The sequence below is a fragment of the Lepisma saccharinum genome, chromosome 1 (genome assembly GCF_977018435.1).
Source record: "Lepisma saccharinum chromosome 1, izLepSacc3.1, whole genome shotgun sequence".
NCBI lineage: Eukaryota > Metazoa > Arthropoda > Insecta > Zygentoma > Lepismatidae > Lepisma > Lepisma saccharinum.
Genome location: NC_139229.1, coordinates 63,599,801 through 63,616,005, shown reverse-complemented (window position 1 = coordinate 63,616,005; position 16,205 = coordinate 63,599,801). Strand labels below are relative to the sequence as shown.

Sequence of the window (16,205 nt, the reverse complement as noted above, 5' to 3'; positions counted from 1 at the left end):
TGAAAACACTGTTTATGTCTAGCTACGAATTTTATATTCTAAATTGTATTTTATATTTAGAAATGAGTGTCTATTTTACAGTAGGGAGATAAACGAAAACCATGGAACAAGAAAAATACTGCCAACTCTGTATTTTCTTTGATTTTATACACTACTGTGAAAAAAGCTGAAAAAACACCAACCAATAAAGCCATGGAAAAAAACAAAAAAGCCAGTTTTTTTCAGACTACTTCCAACTCTACTTAAAACACAATATCAAATCAATTCCAAACCCAATAAACATATTTGGACATTTACTTTAAAAAATTACAGCCATGAACTTTACATTTAGATTCACTTAAAAAATAACAAACAAATTGAAGAATTTAGTCAAAAGATATTTGAAGAAACATTAGATTGGTGAAATTAACAGTAATTACACTGTTAAACCAATGTGACAATATCAGCCCATAACAATAGCATATGAATTATTCTCTGCCATTCCTGACAACACAATGCTGTTTCTATCATGAAAAAAGTATATTTAAAACTTTGCATATATTATAAATATTCACACATTTTTTAGCAGTACGGAAGCAGTTATTCATATACCATGAAATGAAGCAGTGGCGTACGCAAGGGGAGGGTTACCAGGTTTAACCCCCCCCCTTGAGCTTTTGAAATATTATGGAAAATGCTGTAGAAAAAAATTAAAAATGGCTAATTTATCACAGTCAAAGATCTGCGACAGTAATAATAATAATAATAATAATAATAATAATAATAATTTGAATTAATATTCCCATTCAGCATGAAGAAAAACACAACATTCCAAACACAATCTAAGCGGCCGCAAAGTTCAATTTTGCAATTTTTTATTGCAAAAAGTAGCGCAGTGACTCTCGGGAGAATTGTGAAAATTCCTTGCTTCGTCGCAATGTGCCGACCTTATTGCAAACGTTCTTCCCGGTACTGATTTCACATCCCCTTGTGAACTCTTAAGTTATGCTGAGTCTACATCCACATCATTAAATAATGTTGAAGAAGTGCTTTGTGAATCACCTAGAAGTGATAAATGTGTTGGAATGTCTATAAACTTACTTTTCAACCAAAACATAGACTCAGTGGAATTTAGCAACATGTATTCTTGCGCTTCATCATTATCCTGGGCGAGTTCCATAGGTACAGGTAGGCCTAATATAAATTCCCCCCTGCATATAGCACCGTGCCATGAAGGCACACGTAGTGGGGTGGTGGGCCCCAAAGATTCTCGATCTCGAACTATTTTGCAGGTGATGTGATCAGCACCATGCTCCGACAGCCTTCATCCCCCAGGGTTGCTCTCAGGTACCCATTGCTATGAGGCTGGGTGCGGAGACAAGGCTGGATAAATTACAACCAATTCCGGGAATCGAACCCGGATCTCCCACGAAGTTGTCAGACTAGACCAGCGCGGCTCCTTCAGTGAGTTTCATATTTCGATTATTTCAATAAATTTAATATATTTGCTTGTTTTTTATGGATTTTCTTCACACTTAAAATGTCTCACTTATCATATACAAATAACCGTTGACTAGACAATTATTTTGTAACAATGAAACAAAAGAAATGTAATTTTGTTCTATTTCTTTCATAAATAGCAGCTGCATTAGTAGTAATTATTAGTAGTAATTAAACTAATTAATTATAGGAATTATTAATTAATTTATTATTATTATTAATTAATTAAAGTATAATAAACAATGGTACTGTGAATTTGTAGAAAGTTTTCGAAATAACACCCCCCTTGATGAAATCCTGCGTACGCTACTGAAATGAAGTGTGTATGGTCTGGAAGCATTATGAGGAAACAGAGTTACAAGAGCTCTTTATAATATTTTCCTCACAGAACAATGAAATTTTGTTCCCTCACGGAGAACACAATCAAAGAAATGCATACTATCATCCAACAGAAACCAATGCTAAACTTAGACAACGGACAAGAACAGAAAGAAGACAAACACGACCAAATTTTCTTCTCTTCTTTATCATCCAATAGTGACAGTTTGGTATGGTCAAAACATCCCAAGGGAGTGGAAAAACAATAAAACATTACAGAGGTTGTCATTAACTTATTAGAAGTGTTTACATGTATAAGGGATGAATAACAGTTGCAAGATACTGACACTTTTTAATTTTTGTATTTATAAGTTAATCTGAATTGCTATGATTAAAATATAAATACTGCACATACTGAAATTGTACAGAAAAGCATTATGATAATACTGAAGCTACAGGTTTCATATCCATATATATCCAGATATCCATACAAGCAGTGTCCAAATTTGTAAAGGCACATATTAAAGTTGTATTAATAAATAATTTATACTCTTCGCTTTTCCACCTATCTACATGCATTATTTGTAACAATGGGGAAGAATGGTGAATTAATGAATTTGGTGAAGAAACAAACACATTGAAATATCCATTCATTACCAAGGATTTGAACCAGCATCCCTGCTACACTAATCTCTTTGGCACATAGCCCTGAAAGTTGTATTCAAATTACTGATCACCTATGAAGCAAATTTTAGCACAAATCCCTTGAAGGAATAATTCACTGAACATATCTATTTACCTGAAAACGATCCAACACTCGATCATCATATGATATTTTAGACGAGTCATTCCATCTACTTTTCATATTTCTTTCCTCACTGTTAACATAAGAATCTAAATTGAATAGTGGGATATAATGCATTCTCTTTTGCTGCCGAACCATTAGTTTCCTATGCAAACGTCTCGCAGCAGGCAAAGTAAGTGCATGTGCTTGTTTACTCAGTATCCTCAGTAACAACTGCTCTTCATAACTGCTCATGGGTATACACCTAAAAAAAATAATCAGAAACTGTTTAAATTGGAGTCAACTGATGTGTTACATTTACAGTGAAACCCCGAGTTTATGTTTCCTGATTTTACATTTTCCCGCATTATACATTCAATCTTCATAGTCCCAATAGAGCAAAATGCTAGAAAATTTTCTGATTTTACATTTTCCCGCATTTTAAGTTCTTTCTCTTTGGTTTCCTAAGAAACGTAAAATCAAGGTTTCACTGTAATAATACTGATAATGTTTGATACAGCAACTGTGTAATCCTTGTAAAATACATTCTCATTATTAATCAATGTTTCATTAACAAATATATAATTTAGAAAATAAATTGTCTACCTGTTTCTAAATTAACTGGCAACTGTATAATTATACAGAATCATCAGAAAAGAATTTTGGGATTATAAAAATTTACTACTCAAAAACTGTTAACCTTGTGTTAGGCATGCAATTTTCTGTAACAAAATTAGGCACATGGGTTCGAATCCCGCTCAGGCTTCGTTGTTTGTGAACGTCCATTCATCAATTTCATCATTTCATCACTCATCCCCATCTTCGCAAATTAGCCAAGAGACCCAAAACTCAAAGTAAAATAAACTAAATCAATCACTTAAATGGCTAACGTTTTAATTTGTATATAGGTTTTTAGATAGAGAAGTTTTTACAGCTATGGGTTTTAAACAAACGAGGGAACATGGGAGTAGTAAAGGTTTTAGAGAAATTTTCCAAATTTTGCCTTCCCCTAAACTGTAGAGTTTCCTTTTTTCCTGACGTTTGAGATTATTTGACGTGGCTATGACATACTTCTGGTGGCAGAGAAAAAGAACCTGAAGAAGGGAACAGTTGTTTCTGAAACATCGTTTGAAATAATAGATACTCGCTACATGTAAGTACAAAAGTTTTGTATTTTTGATTAATTTATTGAAAATACGAATTAATCTATATAAAAGTGAGTAAGTCGCACACATCATAAATTATGAATTATTAAACCCTGCCACCACAATTAATACTAGCTTACCCGAGGGGGCTGTCAGGCCCATTAACAGTTCTTTATGAGTAGTGGTTCACCTCTTTTTTTTTTTTTTTTAACTGTTAATATTTCTATAAAAAAAAAATACAATACATTACATTGTTCCCCAGGGGGTTCCCAATATTTATGTATTACTTTTGTTAAATAAAATTCCTAAAGGTGATATCAATAGGGCCAAAATTCATGTGGTGGTCCTATCAGCCCCTACCTCCCCCTTGTGATGTGTATTCCGACATGGCACCACGGCTGAAATAGTGTACAATTGGTCGGTAATGATGGTAATTTTTGCAATTATTATAATTATTATTATTCAACTGTACATACGTAAGCTAAAAATAGCACTGATGCGATATTAATGTTGCTTTTTTTTTGTTGAGGTTTAGTGAATGATATAATATGTGTGTGCAATAATTGATTGTTATTTTTTATTGATGTGGTAATTGTTGCAACAGTTATAATTAATGTACTGTGATCTCACGATTGACTTGGCCACAGAGTGGCAGCCAGCATGAAAGGCTGTGAGAGTGCATCTGCCGGCATTTACACCCACAGCTGTACACTGACTTGCCAGTCCTTCATTATCCAGATAGCTGGCGTCCAGTTTGCATGTGTTTGTGAAGTGTTAAGGTGTTAACAAGTGTTTTATAGATTGTTTTGTTTTAGTTTACGTATTACTGGTGCTTTTCTGTGGTCTAATAATGCCACACTATATGTACAATTTATAACAATGAATTTTTATATACGAATCTTGCATCATTACAAATTCTTGTATGGAAGTTAGAAGACGTTTTGCAGCAAATTCCTCGATGTCCCTGTTCCACACAGAGTGAGTGTTCGGGTACTTGTGAACAAATTTAGGGAAACAGGGTCTGTTTTTGATGAGAAGCAAAGAGTAAAACAGTGTATGCCCTCTGGGGCCTTCCACAAGAAACAGACATTTGCAAGTCGTCTGTGCTTCGACCTACCAAGGTTTTAAACCTGAAGACATACATTAGAATTGAAAGAAAACATCAGCAGAGAAATTGAAGCAATATCGGAGGAGGAACTGATGCATCTTAGTGAAAATTTCCTAAAAAAAATGCCGTAAATGTATGGGAACAGGACGACAACATTTCCAACATCTCTTGTTAACAAGGTGTGTGCTCATTGTAATTGTAACTTTTCATGTAACTGTAAGAGCTTATTTCATTACACAGCTAGTGATTCCAGTTCCATCCAGTTTGTCGGCAGACAGACTCTCGCTGCCTGGCATGTTATCTGCTGCTCTGCGGCCAAGTCGACCATGAGACTCACTGTATAAATACACTTACATAAACAACAAAGGATACAGTGATTCAATAACAAAATGGTTTTCTGAATTTTGGTGACAAAAAAGTGTGAGTCTGTGAGGCACTGCTCAGGTAAATAAGTTTCTCGTATGGCATGGGTAAGCTAGGGTTACAACAAGCACTAACATACCTCGATTCACTTTTGAAATCCCTTTCCTTGGCAGCAAACACGGAAGTCGGATCCTTCCTTTCTCTGGATTTAAACATACTTGGAAAATAAGAAAATCCACTTATGGTACCTTCTCCTTCAGTGTCGCACGGGGATTCCACTTGTCTATCACTATTAGCCAGTTCAGTCGTCACATAATTATCCACACAAAATTCACTATAGTCACTGTTTCCATTAGTTTCATTTGTGCTACTAACATCATCAAAGGAACATGATGCTCCTGTATTAGTATCTTCTGTTTTCATAACTTTTCCATCTATCAGCAAAGAAGTCTTATTTTCTGGCAATAAGGAATTCAAGTCATCCAATCCACCAAGCTGACAACGGATATCTAAAGGATCCACGTTTTCTATGTCGATACTCATGTCGACATCGGGACCATCATCGTCCGTAAATAGATATTCCGAAGCAGGCAGACTACCATGCTGAAATGAGCTTTCCCACGAGTGAGCACTGAACATATCATCACTGCATCCAGCCATCATAGAGAAATCAGGCTTGAAATCAATGCTGCCATCATCGTACGTGGATAAACTAGAATCGTCAATATTTAGGGTCGAGTGAAAGGACATGGATTGCACACTTTCTTTGTCACTGAATGTTGATCCATGCTCTTCCATTCCACTTCCGTCCTGCAATGATTCAAGAGAGATTAATTTTAACTTCAGTTGAGAGACAAGAGACTTGGTAAATGAGTACATAAAGGTTGGGTAAACTCTGTCAACAGTACCTCTCCCAACAGATTGATAGGGGAACATAGCTAGGTGAGGCATTGCCAACATTTTCATGTTGGTAAATAATTACCCCTTTTCCTTCATCACCCCACTCCCCATGCTCCTTTCTAAACTCAGAACCCCTGCCCTTTCGATGTGGGTGTCCTTGCACTACTTCAAAAGATGCAATTGGAAAATATTTCAAGGCAACGGTATCTGACATGTCAAGTTTAGGGCCATCTATAGATTGTCCATTGCATTATTGTGGTTTCTATCTCAAAATGAGTAGTTGTTGAGTGTTCCTGCAGAGACAATGAAATAAGTCTTATCTCCTTGTTTTGTAAAAGAGAGTGGAGAATTAACAACAGTGGCATAAGGAAATAGGAAGTTCATTCATTGAGAACATAAAATACACAAGACATAAATACAATTTTAGTAGTGGCTGTTAGTTCTAAAATATGCAAGAAGTTGATATAGGCATGCATATTTACATATGCAATATGCATTTATCATAACATATCTTTAATATGTGTGTCCAATGCAATGTGGAAAATTAATAACTATCTGAGTCCTAACATCACCAATCATGTCAGTTCTACTAAAAATAGTCAAGAACTGTCCAAGCGATGTGTCTCATGCATATCACTTGAGGATTGACCAATCGACTTCAGGAATATATGCCAAATCGGGCTGCAATGAGCTGCGAAAGTGCAATTGTTTTTTGTTCTCAGGCAGGGACGTAGCTAGGATGATCAGTTCGGGGGGGCCAAATCTAAAATTTGTTCCTATGCAAATATTACCAGACAGTAAAGTTAAACAACTCTGTGTGATGCACACACACACACACACAAACACACACACACACACACACACACACACACACACACACACACACACACACACACATATATATATGTATATATATATATATAATATTGCTACATATATAGTGCATTGGTATATAAAACTACTACGAAGTGTATGTAATATATATGTGAATACTGGAGGTCAAATAAACATTAGAGTTCAAGAATTTTCAGGAAGCAAATCAATTTATGAAAGTACTACTATTAAACTATTACTTTACAGTTTTCTTAATGTATTTTACTTTCTGCCTGTCTCAATGACAACTTCTTCTTTTTTATCGAAACTACTGTGGAAGTGCTAAGCTGATTTCTTGACATCTGATAAATTATTCTTTGCAGGATTTTTCCTATTTAGCTATTCTGGAGAATCCTCCTGTGGATTGCATTATTGTCTGTCAAGATATTTGATATTAAGTTTCCGGAAAGACAAAACTACTACATTTATTTTCAACACAGCTACAAATGCAACCATCATGGGGATTCTTCCAAACCTACAGGTGAAAAGGCCTCACCGATGGTGTAGTGGTAAGGTCGTCGCCTTGTAATCAAGGGGTCCCGGGTTCGATATCCGGTGGAGATAATGGCACAGTGGTTCGGATCCCACTTTAAACTGTAGGTCCAGTCCTGATTAGCCTTTCTGTGCATAAAGTGAAGACAACAAATCAAACAAACAAACCTACAGATGAAATCTTACACATATTCATTTTTCAGAATTTACGAAATCTGCTTAGCACTTTCAGAGGAGAGATGTTTTTGAAAATTCCTCTTTGCTGAGACATGCAAAAATCAGTACAACGAAGCTTGTAAACACAGTTTTAAACTATATACAGGAGTCGCAGCTGTGGACTGTTGACACATTTGTGTTCGTGCTTACTTACGTAGCAATTGCTAATCTTGAGACCGAGGCCATTACCGGAAGTTACATTCTTGGAACTATCAGAGAATGACGTCGTTTCGTTTGTAATGCAAACGAGTCTATGACACGATCAACATTTAACGACGTTGAAATTTCTTGTTCTATGTTTATGGTTGCCAAAGCAGATGTTCTCTCTTGGTTTGATTTGTTTGAGGTAAGATTTTAATCTCTTGTGCACGCTAAAAGATCGTTCACACGCACAAGATTATACTGGTAACGTTAATGCTACTTGTAACAGCTCTGCTGTAATTGGAAAAATTGTTTCCGGCAAAGCTGAATGCAGGTCAGAAATGCTGTTTAGTGTGGTTGTTTGTTTTATATTACGAACATAGTTTTGTAGTACCTCAATCTCATGTTGGTTATATTCAGTGACGTTCACTGAGGAGTAGCTAGTCTAGCAGAGATAGATCAATCAATCTCACATCTCGAATTATATTCAAATCACAATATTTATTGTCTTGTTAAAGCCACCACAGCTCATACGCAACACTTTCTTTTCCACGCGCTTCTCGTCCATCGGTGTTCTCCGCGGGCAAAGCTGGCTGGATACCCTAGCTCGCTCTTCTTCCGCCAGACCAGTTTTCAGGTAGAAACGGCCGGCCCAAGGAAAAGGAAGATTTCTACCTCTACCTCTCTTGTCCCCTCGCCCCCCGCTGCAATGGTTGAAAGCCCGTGCTTTCAGGTCCCCCAGTCTATCTCCTATAGGACAGATAGGGGATTGGTTTCTCATAGATTTTTTGTAAATCCTGTAAAGAACTCACGGTAAAATTTTCTGAAGTACTTATGTTCTCTGTATTTACACAACCTTTTACACGTTGTACAATATGTGCGTATGTATAATATGGGATGTAGTTTTATTATTTATGAAATGGGAACGTGTTATGTGCAGACAATGATGTTATGCTTTCTTTCTTTTTCTTTTACAAATATGGAATATATAATGATTAAATTACAAATATATGCTCAGGCTCTATCTGACTCTCGTTTTAGTAGTGTTTTATTTAAATATACTACTCTTGGTCTCTAACAGTCATAAATACGGATGTATTTATTTGGGCAAGAGAACGCGTGTTCATATTGTTGTTGGTTTCGTTTATTTTACTTCGCTTTTCTGCAACATTTGGTTATCGCGAAAATGAGGATTGAGTGATAATATGATGAAATTGGTTAAGGGACCTCATATGAACAATCCAGGCCAGGATTCGAACCCGTGATGAGTGCGCATTCTTGTCCTATGTGTTGCAGTGAATAATGAAATAATTTGGAATAAAAAATGTATCTCAGAACTCAAAAAGTCAAATGAATATCATTGAAGAAACTACAAAAAAGTGTGTTGTGTTTTGTTACCTGTCACCAAATCAACCAAGCGTGGGGGACTGGTTATCATAGCGCGCTACGACACCAGGATTTCCGGGTTCGAACCCCGACCCAGGCATGGGCGTTCCCTGTGCTCGTCCCTTCATCAATTTCATCGTATCTTTGCAATTAACCAAATGTGACAAAAAAGCGACGCTAAGAAACAAAAATGAAATCAAATCATTGATTGATTGCTCAATTTGGTTCATTTTACTTCGCTTTTCCGCCACCTTTGGTACAACAAAATAGATGAAGGAACACACACAAAGAACACAAATGGCCAATCCGAGATTCGAACCCAGGATCTCTGGCTTAGAGTCAAATCAAATAGTTTTTTTACTTTCGAATGTGGGTGGGGGTTACGTGTACTTTTTTCTGGTACTCATTCATAATTTTGCAATCTTTTCCTGTTATTGACATTCTTCTTTTTTGTAGGAATACTGGCCCTAAAAGGAGGAAAGGTGTGACCCACACCAACCCCCCCCCCCCCCTTGAGCACGCCACTGACTGCTACCCCAAGTGTCGACGTCACCACACGTCACTGGTTATATTTGATATCAAACTTCTGTGTGAAGGCTTGCGGTTTTCAGTGAATTCACACAAAGCTGCGCTGAATAGCATACGGTTTTTACTATAAAATTACTGAAAAAACTGTTATACCTGTTCTTTAATTGTAATACAATTCCACAACGAAATATTTTCATAATTACCATTATTAATTACAACTGAGAATAATTTCTATGTACCAATAAGCACAACACATTTTCAGATTTTAACTATTTAGTATTTTCAGAGCACTCCCACATATAGTTGTAGTCATTATTTGGTGTCCTAGAACTCAATCGATAGGGCGTCTGACTACCATGAGAAAGACCCGGGTTCGATCCCCGGCGGAGGTGAACCGGGATTTTTTCCCGTCTGTTCAAGCGGCACGGGCGCCCACCCAGCGTCGTATAAAGTGGGTACATGGAGGGAACTCTGGCGGGTAAAGGCGGCCACCTTCGGCCGTGATCAAGAAAGTATGGAGCCCAAACTCCACACTCTCTAAACGCCTACATGGCGTGGTGAAAAGCACAGGGGAGCACTTTACTTTTTACATTATTTGGTATCCAGTATGTCATCATTAACAAAACATATTACATACACGCACACACAAATACACAGTTTTTTGGGATAACAATTATAATTTGTTACTTATTAGAAATGCTTATATTGAGAGCGAAGCAATCTAGAAAAAATATTACTAATTTTATATCTTTCATTCTTTCAAGCAAGCAATAACAATTTTACTTTCACGAGTCATCATGTAAGTAAACTGCTACATTTTCTTCGTCCCCTTGCATCTGCCCCGCCTCCCTCCCCCCAAAGCCCTCCTGCCTCCTCACTCAAGTTATTCCTTGCTCGAGGGCACCGAGGTCATTGAACCGTTCTGGTACTTGGCACCCTGGATAGAAGCAAAATCTAGCACAATGAACAAAATGAATCGGAAACAAAGATTTACTGGGGAAGGGAAAATTTAACCATATTTGCGTATTGCCTTTCAGAAACTGTGCTCTCAAACAGCAGGGGTACAACCCAGGGATAAGTCTTCTCTACCATTTGATTGTCATTTCCTTCCCTTTATCTTCTCCATCTTTCCCTTGTTCCCTTAAAGCAAGAAAGACCGCTCCTTGCAATTTGTCAGGTTCGACAGGTGACGACTGTCCTCTCGTAGGAATATTTTATGACAGGCAGTTCAGAAAGTATTTGGGACGCAGTGCCGCCTTTGGTTGTCCGCAACCTTCGCGCCAACATTTGTTGAACAAGCTTGTTGTATTGTCTCCATTCAAGCTTTGTGCTGGTCTTAGGACCGCCTTGTGCCTTGTCAAGACGTTGCTTTCCTGAAGATAGAAGATCGCGTTTTATTCGTATTTCTGGGCCTCCTCGATGGCGCAGTGGTAGCGTCGTTGCCTTGTAATTAAGGGGTCCCGGGTTCGATACCCGGTGGAGGCACATAGTGGTTCGGACCCCACTTTAAACTGTAGGTCCAGTCCCCATTAGCCTTACTGTGCATAAAGTGGACTTAAAACAATAACTCAATCAATCAATCGTATTTCTGGCTGCGAATTTAGGCAGGGACGTAATGATAACAATAATAGGACGTTACAAAATCATATTAATAATAGTAATAATGATGACGCCTTTAACATTGAAATTATTTTCAAATTTAAATTCTAGCAGTATTCCATCGCAAGCAGCACTTTACATTACGCAAGTGATTTGTAACTCTCCTCCAGACACAAACGTACGAAGGATTTTCTTTCGGAGGGGAGGTGGAGAGAGACAATATAAAATATTTGGTAATTACCACTTTTGGGATTCCTTTTTAAAGTTGTTCAAAGAGAGAAATGGTATCTAGGGTCATTTTAGGGGGTGTGGGGGTTGCACTTACCAATTTGTTTTTTTCCCCGAGTTCTTTACAGATTTCATTTCAAAATTTTGTTTTTCTCAAAGTTTCGGGAGAGTTGTAGCCTCATCAGCTCCCCCATGTTTACACCAATGCCTCGAGATGTAATAGGAAAAATAGGACGCGTGCCACTTTTCTTTCGAAAATTGTGCACCTCAAAACTTGCACCCTGCATTATCGCAAAACGACGTTGGTGGTTTGTACAAGTGTCATGAAGACACTGACTTAGGTATTTTCACACTTTGTTTATTTCTGTCTCAGTTCGTGTTATCAGTAGGGAGCGCGTTTATAATAGCCACAAACCATGCTAAATAGACAGGTAAATTGGCGCCAAAAATGACAACTTCAAAAAGCCCAAAAGAAGGTAGTAAATATCAACTTGTTATTACCTTTCTTTTCAGTTCATTTGTAAGTTTTCCTTCATTAATTGCCATTTACTTTTATTCTATGTATATTTTATTTTTCAAATTTTGTACCGCTTTTTTGTTACTTTTAGTTAATCGCAATGTTGACGATTATGAATGGCAATTAATGAAGGAAAACTCGCAAACGGCCATCACAATTATATGTAATATGCAGAATATTATTAGCGACTCAAATATTCTGGTTTTTCTTGTTGTTTTTGAACATTCTCAAGAATAAATTCACATTTTTGTTTTATATTGCATATTTCTTATAACGACACGTTCACCACGGCGGGCCTCCCAGGTGTGGTTTACCACGTTCCCTTATAACCAAAGAGTGCCAGGTTCAAGTCCCGGTGGAAGCACATTACACAATGGGTCGGAGTCCAATTGACATTATAAATCCAGTTCCAATTAATATATTTGAGCATAAAATGGACTTTAAACTATTTTTGATTACGATGACAAGTTATTGTAATAATGAAAGAAAATAATATCTCCTTCAGGATTCAAACCTAGGACTCAGTTTTACAGAAATTGTAATCTCTAGACCAATGGTTCCGAAAGTGTGTGCCGCGGCACCCTGGTAGGCTTACGGGGCCGCCGCGTGATGTTCCAATATTTTCAATGAAATTCAGTCATCGATATGATTGTTCCAAATACATGTTCTTATTTTGTACTTGTTACATAAAAAATGTTTCTGAATTTTAAATATGTTTATTTTTTAACTTAAGGCAAGCAACGTAAGCACACTAACAGAGCGTTACAAGTGTTAGATAGGGCCTCCCCGGTGGCGTAGTGTTAGAGTTTGCCACCTTGTAATTAAGGGATCCCGGGTTCGTTACCCGGTGGAGTCACATAGTGGTTCGGATCCCACTTTAAACTGTAGGTCCAGTCCCAATTAGCCTTACTATGCATGGACTTAAAACATCAATTCAGTCAATCAAAGCAAGTACTAGATAGGCCTACATTCATGACGTAGGCGCTGTGGAAAAATCTTGAAACACGAAGGGCGCCGTGAAACGAAAATGTTTGGGAACCCCTGCTCTAGACAGTGGAGATTAGCTTTGTTCCTTCGTTCGTCAGTGCTGTATATATTTTTTAAAACAATGCAAATATAGGTAAAAATTATTTCTCCGTTCTGCGAGGTATCGGTAGACCGTTAACATCTGCTAGCAATGCCAACAATGCATTAGTGTACATGTTATTATCTCGGCTTCCACTCTCTCCGACATTCATTCTAAACCAAGGCATTACTTATTAAATTTATTCCAGTGTTCGTGGCGGAGTGGTAAGCGTAAAGGGCTACGAAATCAGAGATTCCATGTTCAAACCTCCACCAGCCATTGGTGACTCATTCTGTTTGTCTATGCTCCCATCACTTTTCCATCCGTCCATCATTCATCAATCCACATCGACTTGTCGTAAAAATTAACCTACGAGGTAGGAAAAAAGGTAAAATAGCCAAAATGGAAACCTATTGAATTTTAGCCGCCTCAGTGGCTGAGCACGTTAGCTCCCGAATTACGATTTTGTCCCCAAATGTTGTATGTCCTTTTCATGCACAAATAGGAGGCCAATCGGGACTGGACGTACAGTTTAAAGTTTGATCAGAACCACTATGTGCGTCCACTAGATATCGAACCAAGTATATATATGGAATTATATGGTGACGACATTACCACTACACGATGTCCTCCCCTGGACAGGCAGGCGTGTCTTTTGTTACTGTCCATTCATTAATTTCTTGTATCACCGTTGCATATCTTTGACGAAAATCAAAGTACATCCAGTGTTCGAATTAAAATGGGGGGGGGGGAGTTTTTAATTTAACTCCTGACCATGTAAAGAATTTACCCTCATAAGTATATTCTAGATCATATTTTGCCATTGCTCAGAATTTGACGCAATCATTTCTTTCAATTTCAAGTAAATGTTACATTAATATCAACATATATATTGTCAGTTTCTGAACTAAATTTTACATTAAAATTAATACTGTTGTTGGTTTGCAAATTACAATATATACTTAATGAGAAAATATTTCCTGATTAATTTGCCTTCCTCTAAGAAAAATAATTCTGATATTAAATAAAGTCCACTGAGGCGAGATCAGTGATTACTGAAACCTTGTACACTAATTGGAAAATTTGTGTTATTTACTTTGAACCCAAAATTCTCAAAATTAGAATAGGGAAGCTGTGAAATTTTTCCCTCGGCATTTTTTCAATTTGAACACTGGATACAGACATACACATATTTCATTTTTTAAATGTAATCTACGAAAAAAAAAACACACACACACACACACACACACACACACACACACACACACACACACACACACACACACACACACACACACACACACACACACACACACACACACACACACACACACACACACACACACACACACACACACACACACACACACACACACACACACACACACACACACACACACACACACACACACACACACACACACACACACACACACACACACACACACACACACACACACACACACACACACACACACACACACACACACACACACACACACACACACACACACACACACACACACACACACACACACACACACACACACACACACACACACACACACACACACACACACACACACACACACACACACACACACACACACACACACACACACACACACACACACACACACACACACACACACACACACACACACACACACACACACACACACACACACACACACACACACACACACACACACACACAAAAAAAATTGTTTTACAAAAGTAATTGGTACTCACTTTGTAATTTGCCCACAGTTCCATGCATTTTAGATGGTATGACGTTCCTTTGTGTTCCTTGATTTTTTCACATGCTTTCTTCCAGTTGTGCATCCCTATTTTCCTGAAATTTGGTTCTGCATATCCTGAATCTGTGCCAAATTTACGGCATGGAAAACAAAAGCATGCCTCAAGTTCCACACTATATTCTAGCCACGGCGCAGATGCAAACCAGTGTTTTTGAAATGACCGCTTTTGCTTTCCGAACGTAGTATTTGGATAGTTTTGCAAAAGTGGTTGCCTAGGATTATCTACCCCAAGATCAGTAATTGTTTTCACATTAGTACATTCACTTGTTTTGTTTAACTTTGGAACGTCAGAACTTGGACCAACACCCTCTTCATTGCCGTCATCTTCCACATGTTTTGAGATAGTTTTAAAATATCCGGTTTTGATAAATTTATCCATTCAAGATGGAAATGCACAACAATGCTAGAACTCTTCCCACACACGAACAAATACACAGTGACCGTAGGAACCCGATAGCAGACCTTCCTCGCAAGCAAGAACACAAAGCTAATATGTGGCTCTGAAGCTGAAGCATAGAGCAATTTTAAATCTCAGAACAATGTCAGTACTGGAGAACTCTCTCCATAGCCTATGTCGCTCGACCACCTACTGTTGACCGCTCGGCCAGGGCGGATTATTTGATTCCATCTGTATTGGAAGGGTCATTTGCAACAAAAGGGTCGGATCTCTGGTTTCCAGGAACTTAGGGCAAGGGTAATAACCTCTAAGCAGGCAGATTTTATGACCTTGGTTATAATCTGGTAAGCAAGGAAAGGGTGGAATTTTGCTGTCCTACATTTGCTTCTGAAGATTTTCTTCGGAACAGTGTTTCCAACTCTGCTACAAATTTACCAGAAAATAATATGTAGTATTAATTTAGGATAATTTTTAATCGATCAAAATTTTGTTTGCGGGGGCCAGAGTTACAACTGCCGGGGCCAAAGCCCCCCCAGGCCCCCCCTAACGACGTCCCTGTTCTCAGGTGACATGTTTCACTTTAGTGGGGTAAAATCTATCTTATCTCTCTTCTTTTCAATATTCTTGCATTTTGCAGTTTTCCATACAAAAATACAAAACTTCTAAAAATATTAGTACTAGAAACTCTTTTCCTTTTACCTGCACTTCTCCAGAAACTAGGCATTTGGCAAATTCCTTGATTTTTAATTTCTGTGCTGAAGTTGAAGTACTTGCTGATGGCATTTCTTTTGCATTCAGTTTAGAGCCTGCAAAAAAGAGAAAAATGTATAATTATGTATCATGAT

General features: G+C 37.8%; 1 protein-coding gene across 2 annotated transcripts in view; it reads right to left on the bottom strand.

Annotated features, from left to right (window-relative positions):
* The window catches only part of Atac2 (Ada2a-containing complex component 2), a 46,188-nt gene that overhangs the window by 16,020 nt on the left and 13,963 nt on the right, over nucleotides 1–16,205 (bottom strand). For both annotated transcript variants that reach the window (XM_083132019.1, XM_083132020.1), the window contains exons 5-7: nucleotides 16,060–16,166; nucleotides 5,337–6,007; nucleotides 2,597–2,846 (exon numbers count right to left, since the gene is read on the bottom strand). In XM_083132019.1, coding sequence (XP_082988145.1) covers nucleotides 2,597–2,846; nucleotides 5,337–6,007; nucleotides 16,060–16,166 — 1,028 coding nt within the window. The remainder of the gene's footprint in view (nucleotides 1–2,596; nucleotides 2,847–5,336; nucleotides 6,008–16,059; nucleotides 16,167–16,205) is intronic.